At 34.6% G+C, this 15,806-nt stretch overlaps 1 protein-coding gene and 1 long non-coding RNA gene across 2 annotated transcripts; both read left to right on the forward strand.

The window, feature by feature from the left end:
- Positions 1–8,508: 8,508 nt before the first annotated feature.
- Positions 8,509–11,008, forward strand: LOC133827741 (uncharacterized). The gene is made up of 3 exons (XR_009890397.1): positions 8,509–9,036; positions 10,158–10,226; positions 10,834–11,008. It is a non-coding gene; the product is annotated as an uncharacterized LOC133827741 (long non-coding RNA).
- A 480-nt stretch (positions 11,009–11,488) lies between these two features.
- LOC133829853 (uncharacterized) lies at positions 11,489–13,222 on the forward strand. The gene has a single exon (XM_062259671.1). It carries the CDS (start codon positions 11,489–11,491, stop codon positions 13,220–13,222), a length of 1,734 nt encoding a protein of 577 aa, XP_062115655.1.
- The last annotated feature ends 2,584 nt before the right edge of the window (positions 13,223–15,806 follow it).

The raw sequence follows: 15,806 nt of genomic DNA on the forward strand, positions 1-15,806 counted from the left end.
TTTCATATGTTAATTGAGTATTTTCTTTAATCAAGTGCATGTAGGTTTTTTTTAAGTTGTAGTGGAAACTAAATATTTTATTGTTAAGAGGAAGTTAATGTAATAAAAATGGTTGCTGAAAATTTTGATTTATTAGGAGAAAATGTCTTTTAAATAAAATAAGTAAAGCATGTGTTCAAATAAATTAAACCTTAGACTATGTATATGGTAAATGTAATTTTTCCACACTTTAAATATGTATTTTTCTCATTTGTATTTATGAAGCTTTTTTATTAATAAAATAATTAAGTAAAATTATTCTCTAAAGGTGATCAAGGAATTAATTTAATAATTATAAGTAGCTATAAAATTTTGTCAAATTATTTTAATTGTTATTAAATAATATGTGGGATTATTATTTATGGAAATTAAAGCTAAGGAAATTTTTTGTAAATTAGATTTTTGTAATAAAATTTATGAATGAAAAATGTGTGATTTAAAGGAAAAATGCTCTATTAATTAAAGTGACAAATTATTTTATGCATGTTGGATTTTGTGGAATTGACAAGAAAATAAAAGAGCAAATAAATTCCAACTTCAACGCTAGTTTTAAGAACCGTCCCACGTAGGCATGTTACACGAAAGTTCATTTTTACGCTCAAATACATGTTATTTAATTAAATACATGGTTCCTAATTTGAAATCATTGAGAATTAATTGGTAGAATTGTTGGTATTATTCTTTATGATTTTATGTGACATGTTTTGTAAATCGAGTTGTGGTGCAACTTGTGCCACGTGTAATCTTACATGATTTTAAGATGAGATTTTGGTTGTGATTCTAGGCTTGTTAGGTATAATTTTCTATGAATTATGTTATGAAAGGTATGAATTGTTATGTTGCAAAAGTTAAAGTGTTATGGAAAGCATAAGTTATGGTAAGCTAAAGTGCTATGAAAAGTATGAATTATTATATTATGTTATGAATTGTTGTATGTTTGCTTGTGTGTTGTATGAAAATGTAGTAGGTTGTTAGCGTGCTGAACACGACACAACAAAGGAGTTACTAAGGATATGACGTAACTCATAGGGCAGCCACACACATGTTATTCAAGGACTAGAGTTCTTGTTTACCTCATAGAGGAGGTCTTACTAGTTTATGCTTTTGCTGGTTACCTCGCGATGTGACATGGACAATAGGGGTGCCATGCTCACATCAAGTGTGATTATGATTTTGAATGTGATATGATCTGATTATGGATATGATACGATATGATCACGAAATGGATATGATATGGCTATGCTATGATTTTTACGATACGCATGTAGTTTTCTTGTTATTTCTTGAAATTATTGTATTTGTTTGTACTTCCTTACTGGGATTTTAGCTCACCCTTTACTTTCCCCCTTTCAGATAGGCAATAGGATTTCTTCTTGGCATGCACAGTGATGTGGGAAGTTTCGATGTCTAGGCATGTATGACGCGGAGTGTCCTATGAGTGATTAACGATCAAGACGAGCTCCAAGAATAATTAAGAACTTATGTTATGGTTTATGTTTTCAATAATGGAAGTGGAACTTCTTATGTTTATTTTGTTTTCAAAGACTGCATAAAGACACAACATTTTTATTTCAACTATTGGGCCAAATTGCATGTTTTATCAAGGCCCCACTGAACCAAAATTGTATTTTTCTAATAAATATGGGTTGAGCGACGTTTTTATAAATAAATAGAATAGGGTGTACTTATAAATTGTATCAGAGACAATCATTCATGTTTCCAAGGACCCTCCGCATACATGCTAAAGACGGGAAAATCTCACCTCACTGTGTCGTAAGTACTTGCTTTAATTGTTATTTGCTTTCTTTGTTTTAAATATTTAAATTTGTAATTGCAGTATAGAAAACATGCCTCCTATCATTAGGACAACTAAGAAACAGCTACTTAAAGAGATCCACACCATACCTAAAGTGCAACTTGACGAGAATAACGAAGATTGGAGGATCGCCGTACTGAAGACGACTACATCAGTTTGTGAGCAGATTCAAGGAATGATATTAACAAGAGAGGAGTGCTGCTTTTGGCCTATTGAGCAATATTGGGCGCTTAGGGAATCACTGTCAATATACCCCTAGGCTCTCCTTTAGTTGATTGTAGCGTGGCACGACGTCGTCCAGGATGACTTGGACTTCGATACTATCAAGTACGTCGTTCATGATTTCGTGGACAACTATGAGTTTCCCTGTTTGGAGATGTTCCTAGTTAAGAATGATGACAAAGAGATGGAGGAACGTTTTGAGATGGTACATGATATGGAAGGGGAAATGACGCATCAGGTAGCAATACACGCTACACCAAAAGTGAGCATCAAGATTAGGATGATGGCTAACGCCCCTAACTACTTCCACATCTCGAAAAACATCTTCAATTACAATTCAGGGAACGATTCAACAATTGAGAACTAGAGTCCCTTTCAACTTCCTCAAAATAAATAGTATTTAAATAAAATGGGGCTTCCTTCAAGACCCTTGAAAACTTATGGATTTTTATGGTTTTATGTAGACATTTTATTGGATATTTGATTTAAGGGGTACTTTTGAGCAAACTTTGAATATTATAAATTTTATCTTTTCTCTCTCTTTCAAACTCTAAATGTTGTATGGATATGAGTATGTATGACAACCTATATGACTAGCTCTTAAAGTAACCAAAATATTATGTGATTTATCTTCTCTTATGATTTTCTTTTGGTGCCTTAGAATTTAATAATGTCGACAAGAGGAAGAAGAACAAGAGGTGGTAGGGGAAAGGGAGCAAGAGGTGGAAGGTAAATCACCTAAGGTGAGTTCCCTCAAAGGCACGTTCTTTGTAAGTCTTTGAATCCTATCATAGACAATGTAACATAGTACCCAATGCCATAAATACGTCATTTATCGTTGTTGGTCTTTTGACGTTTATCGGTCTTAGGTTTAGCTACTTTGAATTATTCATTATTAAAGGTGAGGGGTTTATCAGGTCCCATAATATAAAACCCATTTTCCAAACATGCAATACACAATTGTGATCCATTGAAAGAAAGATATATTCGAACTAGTAAAAGTCATAACAAAATTTTCTAATTGCAACATTGAAATTAAATTAAACTTCTACTAAAATCCAGAATAAAAATACATCATTTAAAATTAAATATTTATTTGTGAACTTCAGGCTAGCTCTTCCGCTAGCTTGGAGCGCAATGAACACTCTATTCCCAACTCTAAATTTTAAGCCCCCTTCGTCCACCTTCTCCCACGATTCAAGAAGCTATAAATAATTACAAACATGGTTAGTAGATCTAGAATCGATAATCCAAACATATTTATCATTCTCTAAAACACATGTTTCTAAGATAAATGAACTATAATCATTACCTTTGTTTTTCGCTGTTAGAAACTTGGGGCAATCCTATTTTCAATTCCCCTTCTCATTGCAGTAAAAGCATTTACCTTTACCTTTCTTGTTCTTCTTTGTCTTCCCCTTAGGCATCTATGCATCTGGTTGTGCACTCATCTTTGCAGTCTTTGCAGGCTTGGGGTTGGTGTTATTGTTAGGAGTATGTCCTAAAAGCATGTAAAAGACATTTATTATTTCGATGAATAAATAAATACAATGGTCTATTATTGTTATATTTAGATTATTAAATTATTGTTTGAATAATTTTGCAAATATCAGAAAAATTCCATATTCATTATTGAGGATGTGATCTTGTATTAGTACGAGAGAATTAAGATCACATGAATGAATAAAAATAGTCAACAACAACAAATTGAAGTTATGGAATTCTTTAATTGGAGTTGTAAGTACGGTTTTCTTAGTATCATGTTGATATAAATAATCTAGATTTAGATTATTGATGTGGTAAGACATCTCGGTAAAGGTGTTTTATATAATATGATTATATATGACAAGGACCGATATGAATAAAAGTCTTTATCCAAAAACTATTTAATAATAAAGATTTGTAATTCATATCATAACTGATGATCATTTATAGATCCACCTAAATCCTGAGTGTTCATGAACTCCTGTTCATGCTTATTAAATCTTTTGATTCATTCGCTAAGGTCTCTTCATAGAATGAGGCTAATGACTTTTGTTTTGGAGATTTAATATCATGAATGGCTGGGAACATGTATCAACAATACGAAATCTAATTTTTCCTAACGGATCGTATATTAGTCCCCTTAAGGGTTAATTATGGAATTGAATGATTTTGAGCTCAAATCTATAATTAGATTATAGATTAATTATTCACCAGTGAATTAATGGTACTTAAGGAATAAGAAGTAAATTAGAAAGGTGAAATGGTAAATCTTCCATTCTAATATATGAACTAATTAATTAGAGGGTTGAACTATTAAAAGATGGTTATATCAATGGACAACTTAAAATAAGATTTCTGTAAAAGTATATCTATAACATAAAGAGTTCAATTTTGAATTTATAGTGGAGAAATATCAGAATTAATAAATTAACTATCATGATTAAAGAGTTTAATTATTTAGTTTTAATTTATTGGAACTTAATGTTATAGGTCTATGGTCCCCGAAATGGCTCAAACAAACACTGACAAAGATAAATACAAAAATGGGCAAAATGACTTATTTGATAAGTAAAATATTTTTCTATGCACTAAACATAATTATTCTATAATTATGAGTAATTAATTAATTGAGAATCAATTAATTGATTTAAAAATATATAATTAATTTTGAATCAATTTATTTTTGGGATTTTTGGTATTTAAATAATAATAAAAATTAGGAAAAATCACATGCATTCCTTGGCATGTGGTACACGTGTAGCACAGTGCACAGTCACTGTGCTACACGCACAATAAGCTTCTAGAAGTTTCTTTGTTCCAAAATTTTAGTTATTTAAATATTAAATAAATAATGAGATACTGTAATATAATTAAAATATTATAATTTAAACAAAATCTGATAACTGATTAGTTATTTTAAATTTTTTTAAATAACTAATATTTTATTTTTAATATATTGGATATATTAAATATAGGAGATCAGTTTTTTCAGAGCGATTCTTTTTTCAGTGATAGAAAACAGATTGTGAAATCTCCCTGAGAGAAATAGAACAGTGATACAAGCATAGGTCACTATTCTTCACAAACTTAGGTCCAAACTTTATTAGATCTCATGTGTTGAGAACATCTGATAAATAGATTTTGCCTATTGTTTTGTATAGCGAGCCCACATTTGTTCTTTGTGTGTTGAGAACATTTTGGAAGATCCTGGAGTGAGATCTCAAGGATTTTTGCCGTACAAAAAGATAGTAGCAAGGAAGGACTTGAGGTAATTTTCTATTCATCTCTTTGATTCAATATATATATGTATGTGAAGAAGTAGATCTAGAAATCTTGTGGGGTTAAATTAACAATTTTGATTGTTGTTCGAGTGCGTATAATCTCTGATTTGATCTATTAAAACCAACAAATGGTACCAGAACCATCTTCACATATATATATATATATTGAATTTGTGTGGGTTTAGTTTTATGCATATTTTATTTATGATGAATGAATGGAAGGCTTAATATGATTGAATGCATGGGAATGTTGAATCGCTAATTGTATGGTATTTTTGGGTTAGGATTTGTTTATGATTAGATCATTGTGTAAGCCATTAAGAGTCATAGGATTTATGTAATTTTATTTGGTTTTTGATACCATAAAATTGTAATTCCGATCACACAAAGTCAAAACAAAACCCATGATTTAGAAATCAGCCACCGTTCCTCCGAAGCCACTCTTCGAGCCCTTGTCGGGGACGTCGTATGGACCATACGGACACGTCCGTGCGAATCTGTATAGTAGGCCCCCCGACAGATATTTTTGATGCCACGTGTCCCCGTCTTGCTGGTCCAGAGTTTTTTTTATTTTTCTGAAATTAATCTCTTTTTTTTTTAATGTTAAATATCCTATTTGTTAGAAATTTGATATTTAAATAATGAGATAATTTTGTTATCCTAACAAACTTTTTTTAATATCTTATTTACAAATTTTATTTTTTAAAATAACATATTTTAATTAAATTTAATTTATGTTTGAATTAAAAGTTGTTTTAATTAGAAGAAAAATAAAATAGTGATTATTTAAATTTTTTTTTAATTAATCAAGATAATTAGAAATTTATTTTCTTATTATTATTCTGGACCAAGGACACATATCCTACCGAAAGTAAAGTAAAGAAGCCCGATGGAGATCAAGGCATTTTTTTTATTTATTTTTTATTTTAGAAAGAGGTTATAGAATTATAAATACCCAAAAGCACCCGATTCAACATTTATTGTTTATTAATTATTTATTTAAATAATTGTTTTCATGTGATTGATAATTGTTCATGCATTTTTTGCCATACATAAAAACCCGACACAGTTATTATCATGCATCTCATTGGTATAAACATGATTATTAGGATTATCCTATATGTTTATATGATTTGTTTTTCGAAATCAATTGCATATAAATTGCTTAGTTTTATTCTTTGAACACTTGGTAAAATATCACACCGTTTTTTTTAAGTCTTCATGACTTAATTTCTTTAGACCAACTTTATTTTAAAATTGTTTTTATTTAGTAAAGTTTAGATGAACATAATTAGTAATTTAAAATTGGATATGTACCTAGAAACTTGCTTTCTTACCAATTTTAATTATGTTAATAAAGTTTAAAGAATCTATAATTAATTTGGAATTAATTAGGTTAAAAACACTTATTTCAAAATAGTGAGTGGGAGAGGGTTGACAACTTAATATAACCCGTGGTCTCCATTATTAATAAAACACCGTGAGATATGAATAGCGCCTCTCGACGACTTTGTTTTCGTCCCCCTAAGGAAGGTGTCTAGACATGTCAATAGCAATGTTATATTTCTTAAACAGATAGGAACTAATGATGTATTTTAGGTATGACCGACCCTAAGGCGGCATGTCCTAAGTTAAGTCATAAACTCTGAAATAATGGGTTACACTCACAAAGTTATGATTAAGCTTTTGCAGTGGATAATCATAACTTGACCAAACTAACCGGTACTTTAATGTTTAAAAGAGAAAATAATGAGTTATTTTAAGTTCTAAACAACAATTATAAGAACATCTTATAAATTCTCTAAGATTAATTTGACCGACCCTAAGGCGACACTTTAATTATTATAAAGTTTTATCGTGGAAATTAAACTTTATTTTATGTGTTTTAATTGTGCTCATGCATCACGTTTAATTTCTGAAACTTTGATATTTATTTTTCTAAATATAATAATATTTGTATTTATTTATTTATTCCAAGCAAAAATGTCTATTGGTGAATTACACACCCGCGATGCTTTTCTCAAATCCTTGGTGTTTGAACCTGAAAATATGCAACACTGGTTTGGAGGCATGTTGACCATTTTTTCTTATAAAAAGATGATGTCAATCATCTGTGAAAAACCTCCAACAGAACCACCTTTGGCAACTAGCTATGAAGCAGAAGAAAAATATACAAATTGGATGAAATCCGATCGATTGGCACGTTATTGCATGCTTTCAACCATGCCTGATGAAACAAAGGAAACATATATACACTATGACTCAACACATGAGATGTGGCGAGTAATGACAAAGGAAGTCTTTGCTGAGTGTCATCATTTATATCAAACGAAAAAGGTAAATAAGATTTACATATATTTTTCAACTTTGAATAGTATATTCAAATACTATGAATATCATATTCAAATTTTTGGATAGGAGATTAAAAAATATATGCCACTAATCTATTTTTCTTTTGTTTTTCCTTTCGCAGAATCTGTAATATTCGTTTTCCCGAAAGGGCAATTTCGTAATTTTCCCATTGTGTGCATCCTTGTCATTTTTTTTTCTTTTCCGTTGGTGGATTATTGGATATGTATGACTTCCAATGAAAATAAAATTCATGGTTTCTCATGTTTGAGTTTTTTTGGAATCACAACATGAGAATAATGTCAAGTGAATAAATAATAGCTCGGGTTAAGTTATTTTATTTATTTAAAAATTATAATAGTAATTATTATTATTATTATGAGCATAATAGTAATAATAATATGCTTGAAATTATTTTATCTTATTATGTGTAATTTTTGGTTTGCCATAATATTAAATATTAGAATTTGTGAAAAGACCATAATACCCTCAAGTTTGGGATTGGTTCAAGGGGCATTTTAGAGACTTTATTTCTTCTGTTTTAACATGATTAAATATTCATAAAATTGATTAAATTTTCGAAATTTAACTGATAATATCAGTTGTGGAACTTAGTCAATTTATTTTATTTTTTAAAGAAAAAAATAAATAAAATTCCTTGAAAAGAGGATTTTACCACTTCAAACGTTAATTTATTTTCTTAAACCTATTCTAAAATGTGTTACCATGATAATCTGAAGGAGAAATCGTGGGAATATTGAGGGAATCAAAGGATTGAAGAGAGAGAGTGTTATTATCGTTATTTTTTTAAGAGAAGAAATTTTTGAGTTCTTGCACTTGGGAAAAATCTGGGCAGTAATGAACATTGTAGAATCATTCTAGGGGAGGAAATAAACATTTTGAGTGTGAGAAATACATTTATAAAGCCTCGGATTGTGATTCACCATTTTTATCCAAGAAGATTCATATTCTTGGATAATTTTGGATTTAAGTGTGTTCAAGAGTGTATGGTGTGCGTGGTTGGTGATAAACAAGCTTAGGGGACTCTAATAATCGGTTTTGACGTGAAGAAACGGGCTGAAATGGTCTAGAGCTAGAAAAACTAATTTTGAGCTCCATTTTTGGCGGTACACCGGACTTGGAGAAGAAGACTTCGGAACAAGGGTTTACGGACATCTTTTTGGGCTGGGGTCTATTGTTTTGAAGTTCTGGACATAAGGGGATCATTTTCCAAGCAAGAGAAGGGTTGGAAAGCAGCAAAACTCAGCCATAGAGTCGCCGTCGCCGGAGAAGAAGACAAAACCGGCGATATATCCGGCGAACCCGATCTGGGTGTTTACTGAGGTGTTTTTTTGGTTTTTCAATCTTAAAAATTAGTACATTAATTTTAGAGCATTTTCCAACTGGTTTCATATTTTTCTGATTTTTCTTTGAATTATTATGATTTATTGAAGTTTAAATAAAGATTAATTATGAAAAATATTTTTATTGTTCAGAAAAATATGATTTTATGTTTCAATGATATCTGTATGTTTTAGAATGGCTTTGTACGTTTAGATTTAAGTTTTGATCGTATTTGATAATTTTCTTCAATTATTTACTTTTAAATGTGTGATTTAAGAAAATAAATGTGGAAAATTATTTAAAGTATTTTGAAAATTCTGAGAGTTTTTGTATATGTTTAAAATGAGATTCTAAGGCTCTCTGTAATTTTATTTCGAATTTGTATCATTTATGTAATTTTCATGATTTATTTGGCTTATGTTATATTTTAAATATAAAAAAATATTAATGCTACTGTTCTGAACCTTAGATAATTTTTGTGTGTTACTGTAGGGTGTAGAAACCGATCTGTATAGTTAGATTCTATTTTTAATCAGTTATTAATTTTTCTTTAATTAATTAGTTTTTCTATAAAATTAATTAAGAAAATTAGTTATTTTGCCCAGAAAATTCGAAAATAATTTTATAAGTTTATTTTAGATTTTTAAACAGTTCTGTATGTTAGTTTGAATTTTGGGGCTGGTTGTGTATTTATTTCTATTATTTGGGTTTCATTTGAGAAATTGAGGAAAAATAATTTATAAATGTTAAAAATTATTTTTCTGGTCTTATATGAGAATTTACTGATTATTTAGGGTTTTGGAAAAGTTATTTATTAAATTTTGTTGTCATATGATAATTTTTATAAAATTATTGAGTCTTTAATATAATTATGATATTAAAGGGTATTTTGGTAATTTTCACATAAAAAGTAGTTATATGAATTCATGCGATATGTTAGAAACATCATTGTTTGTGTATTTGATATGATGTTTTGAACCTTTTATGGAAAATTGTTTTAATTTACGTGTCATGCATGTTAAAATGGCATAGTAAAATTTTTTGATAATTAAGGTTTCGAAATAAAACCTTAACGCCTATTTTATTTTTCCTAAATTTTCGCTGTGTAATTGGACGTCTAGGAGCTAGCGGTCATCGAGGTGACGCAGCGAGTGGTTCGAGACACGTCAGCGGAAAACGCACTGTTTAAGGTAAGAAGAGTGGACCTCTGCGCACAGGGTGTACGTTATGCGTGCGACCTTGTTTTCTTATTTGTTTAATTATGTAATTATTTTGTGACTTGAATTGTTGCATTAGGTTGACTAGCATGAGGATAGTGCTAGAGATTTTAGTTAGTAGACATGCTAAGAGGATAGAGTAGGCGTGCTACTAGATTTTAGCTGCTTGTGTGAGTATAGCACTTGCAGGAATTATCTTGGGTGTGTATAACTCAGGATAATAGGATGCCACCATGGAACTACCGAGTGTGAGTACAGCGCAGGCAGGGCAACGATGTCTCGAGGGAACGGCCGAGTGTGAGTACAGCGCAGGCTAGACTAGTAGCCACCGTGGGAATGCCGAGTGTGAGTACAGCGCAGGCAAGGCAGATTACATTTCATGTCCGATCAACATGACTTGTTAGTATTTATGTGTGTGAGTGTAACACACATTATGTTAGTGTGATATAGTATTTATATATCGCACGATGATTATTATGCTTATGATGTTTAGTTGAAAGTTTATGTTTTCTGGTTTGGGGAGTTATGTCCTACATAGCTCTTCTTACTGGGCGTTAGCTCACGGGTACTCTGTGTGCAGGTAAAGGCAAAGCAAAGCAGTGAGTGGTGCGGGCTCGAGGCATGGACGAAACATGTTAGAGGCTGGGCTCCAGTTATTTTATGTTTTTTTGAAATAAATGTTATGTTTTTAAATTTTCAGACTTGAATGGTTATTTTCTTTATGTTTTGTTATTAAACCCAGCGTCCAACATTTTTATTTTTAAATAATGAGATCTCATTGTCTGCTTAAATTTTAAATAAATATGTTCTCTTAGTGTCTTAAAGTATTTATTGTTTATTATTTTTAAATGGACTCCCTAAGTAACGTCTCGGGAAATTGGGGCATTACAATATGGTATCAGAGCAAAACGGTCCTAAAGAATCTGTGATAAGCCCTAAAATGTAAAGTTCATCGCCAAGGACGAGCTCGACTCACTGTACTGTAAGCGGTTAAAGATTACTTAAGAATTTTTGCTTTTTGACTATGCACAATTACGTACTTAGTGTTCTCTTATAATGATCTCTTACCGCAATAATTCCTTTTCATTATAAGTTATTTACGTGTGTGGTTCAGGAAATTGAGAATGCTCCCTCGTAGATCAGTCAGAGTAGGACGTGGTCGAGGTAGGGGGAGAGCAGCAATGAATGCAGCATAACCCGAACCGCCACAAGGATGGGAGGAACGTTTTGCGAGAATGGAGGAGACCATTCAAAGACAGAACGCAGAGATCAATCAACTGAGGCAGCAAGCTGGGCCACCTGTAAGGTCTGAAGCACCAATGGTTAGTCAGCCACCTGCCATCGTAGGGTTACCAGTTGCAGAGAATCGTATGGAGCCTTTGTTTGAAAGGTTTCGAAAGCAACACCCACCAGTGTTTGAAGGCAGCATCGATCCTGTCCAGGCAGAGGAGTGGATCAGTGGGATGGAGAGGATCTTGAACATGATGGGAGTTCAAGGAAATGAACGAGTGGTGTGCACATCTTTCATGCTGAGAAAAGATGCTCGGATTTGGTGGGAGGTGGTGGAGCAATCACGGGATGTTAACACTATGGATTGGGACGGATTCAAACAGGTGTTTAATGATAAATACTACAACTCAGCAGTGTTAGCAGCAAAAATGGATGAATTTACCAAGCTGACTCAAGGTAATCTCTCGGTGACAGAATATGCACAGAAGTTCGATCGGTTGGCGAAGTTTGCCAAGGATCTTGTACCTACTGACAAGGTACGAGCGGACCGGTTTGTGAGAGGTCTAAAACCAATGATAGCTCGGGATGTAGAGATTTTTTCTAGAGGTGCTTTCACCTATGATGAAGTGGTGGAAATGGCTCTTACAGCTGAAAGAAGCGAAGAGAGAATCTGGAAAGATAATGCTGCTAGAAGAGATGCTAAGAAGAGTGGGGCAGCCACCTCCACTGACAATAGGAAAAGGGGACAGGACCAGCCAAGCCAAGCCAGAAATGATAAACGGCCCAAGCCCAACAATGACAACCGTCCTGGTGGAAATGGTAGAAGAAACATTCCACCTTGCCCTAAGTGCACAAAACGCCATCTTGGTGAGTGCAGATCTGGAGTTTGCTACAAATGTGGGAAGGAAGGTCATGTGAAGCGTAATTGTCCGACATGGGAACAATCTGGCAGTAAGAAAGAACAGAAGAAGGATGACAAGTACGTCCCAGCCAGAGTCTTCACCATCACCCAAGCTGAAGCTGAGGCAAGTCCTTTCGTTGTAACAGGTCAAATCCCTATGGCCAATATCACATGTAAAGTTTTATTTGATTCTGGTGCATCAGACTCTTTTATTTCTAGTAGAACTGTAAATGTTGTAAATGCACCTAGTGAAATATTTAATGTGGGGTTTGGGACTATGTTACCTTCTGGGGAAATTGTAATATCTAAAAATTGGGTTAAAGCAGTACCTTTATGGATAGGTGGGAGGGAATTGTATGTAGACCTGATTGTATTAGATTTGTATGATTTTGATGTAATTCTGGGGATGGATTTTCTTTCCAAATACGGGGCATCTATCGACTGCAAACGCAAGAAAGTGGTCTTTGCACCGGAAGGCGGAGATCTGTTTGAGTTCGAAGGCATAAGCAAGAAACCCAAAACTCCTATCATATCAGCGATGAGAGCTAGAGAAATGTTGCAACACGGATGTTTGGGGTATCTCGTGAACATTGTCAATGAAACCGAAGAGACAGAAAGGAGACCTGAAGAGACAAGAGTTGTAGCTGAGTTCCTCGATGTTTTTCCAGAAGAACTGCCAGGTTTACCTCCGCACAGGGAGATAGAATTTGTAATTGATTTGATGCCCGGGACAACGCCAGTATCTCGAGCACCATACAGAATGGCACCAGCAGAATTGAAAGAGCTCAAAACTCAATTGGAGGAATTACTAAAGCTGGGGTTCATCAGACCGAGCTAATCTCCTTGGGGCGCACCAGTGCTTTTTGTCAAGAAGAAAGATGGGTCTATGAGGATGTGTATTGATTATCGGGAGCTGAATAAGGTCACAATAAAGAACAGATATCCTTTGCCGAGAATAGATGATCTGTTTGACCAGCTTCAGGGGACCAAGGTGTTTTCAAAGATCGATCTTCGATCGGGATACCATCAATTGAGGATCAAGAATGATGATATACCAAAGACAGCCTTCATAACCAGGTACGAGCATTACGAATTTCTGGTGATGTCGTTTGGACTCACAAATGCCCCAGCAGCTTTTATGGACCTCATGAACAGGGTTTTCAAGGAGTACTTGGATCAGTTTGTCATTGTGTTCATAGATGATATATTGGTCTACTCCAAGACAGAAGAAGAACATGAGGATCATTTACGTCTGACCTTGCAACGATTAAGACAACATCAACTATATGCCAAATACAAGAAGTGTGAGTTCTGGTTATCTGAGGTTGGTTTTCTGGGTCATATTGTCACCGATGGAGGAGTGAAAGTAGATCCTGCAAAGATTGCTGCAGTGAAAGAATGGCCAAGACCAAAGAATGCCTCGGAAGTCAGAAGTTTTCTAGGTTTGGCGGGCTATTATAGGAGGTTTGTCGAAGGGTTTTCAAAGATAGCCGCACCGATGACAGAATTGACAAGAAAGAATCTGAAGTTCAATTGGTCACATAAATGCGAGCAGAGCTTCCATGAATTGAAGAGTCGGCTTATATCAGCACCTGTACTCAGTTTACCCTCAGAGGATGGGCAGTTCGTGGTTTACTGTGATGCGTCAAAACAAGGGTTGGGATGTGTACTGATGCAGTCTGGTAAGGTGATAGCATATGCCTCTAGGCAACTCAAAGATTATGAGCAGAGGTATCCGACACACAACCTGGAATTAGCAGCGGTTGTCTTTGCACTGAATATTTGGCGTCACTATCTCTATGGGGTGAAATGTGAGATTTACACCGATCACAAGAGCCTCAAATACTTCTTCACCCAGAAGGAGTTAAATATGAGACAGAGGAGATGGTTGGAGTTAGTCAAGGATTATGACTGCGACATACTATACCACCCTGGTAAAGCCAATGTTGTGGCAGATGCACTTAGTCGCAGAGGGCTGGGAATGGTTTCTTCTTTACAAGGAGTATCAAGGAAGATCCTAGAAGAAATGGAACGCGCTGGTATAGAACTGATCACAGGAAAACTTGCAAAGGTTACACTTTAGTCCACCTTGTTAGAAAGGATCAGGGAAGGACAAAATGCAGACAAGAAGTTAAGTGACCTAAAGCAAGAGATGCAGGATGGGAATGCCAAGGATTTCACTATGTCAGATACTGGACTAATCAGATTCAAGGGGCGTATTTGTGTGCCAAACAATGATGAGCTGAGGAAAGAGATTCTGGCAGAAGCTCATACTACCCCATATTCAGTTCACCCCGGGACCACTAAGATGTACCACGACCTTAAGGTATTGTATTGGTGGCCGGGAATGAAAAAGGATGTAGTGGAATATGTGGCAAAATGCTTAACCTGCCAGCAGGTTAAGGCAGAACATCAAAGACCAGCGGGGCTACTGCAACCGTTGAATATTCCTGAATGGAAATGGGATGAGATATCTATGGATTTTGTGACGGGGTTACCTAGGACCACAAAACAGCATGATGCAATTTGGGTAATTGTGGATAGGTATACCAAGTTGGCTCACTTCCTACCGGTGCGCATGACTTATTCTATGGATCAGTTCGCCGAGTTGTACATGAATGAGATAGTACGGCTACATGGGACACCGTACTCTATTGTGTGCGATCGGGATGCTCGGTTTACATCATCATTCTAGGAGAGTTTACAGAGAGCGATGGGAACTCGGTTGAAGTTCAGTACAGCTTATCACCCAGAAACGGATGGTCAGACCGAGAGAACAAATCAGATCCTAGAAGATATGCTCAGAGCGTGTGTCATTGACTTTCAGGGATCCTGGAGTAGATACTTGCCACTAATTGAGTTTTCGTACAACAACAGCTACCAATCTACCATCGGGGTAGCACCATATGAAATGTTGTATGGAAGAAAGTGTAGGTCCCCACTTCACTGGGATGAACTAGGAGAGAGAAAACTACTTGGACCCGATGCAGTGCAACACACCAATGAGGCTATTCAGAAAATCAGGGCTAGAATGGTCACATCTCAGAGCAGACAGAAGTCTTATCCAGACCTAAAGCGCAAGCACGTTGAGTTTGAAGTTGGTGATCATGTATTTCTTCGTGTGACTCCAAGGAAAGGAATCTCGGTGAAGAGGTTTGGCAAGAGGGGAAAGCTAAGTCCCAGATATGTCGGACCTTTTGAGATTTTGGATAGAGTGGGCAATGTGGCTTATAGGGTAGCTTTACCACCATCATTGTCTGGGGTGCACAATGTATTTCATGTGTCACAACTTCGAAAATATGTATCCGACCCATCGCATGTGCTGAGCTACGAGACCTTGGGTTTGCAGGAGGATTTGTCATTCGATGAGCGTCCAGTGAAAATACTCGATCGAAAGGACAAAGTTCTAAGGAATAAGACCA

Source organism: Humulus lupulus, chromosome 1, assembly GCF_963169125.1.
Source record: "Humulus lupulus chromosome 1, drHumLupu1.1, whole genome shotgun sequence".
Lineage (NCBI taxonomy): Eukaryota > Viridiplantae > Streptophyta > Magnoliopsida > Rosales > Cannabaceae > Humulus > Humulus lupulus.

What these genes read in the sequence shown, in the direction of transcription:
- LOC133829853 (XM_062259671.1), top strand. Translation starts at nt 11,489, where the DNA reads ATGGAGGAGACCATTCAAAGACAGAACGCAGAGATCAATCAACTGAGG.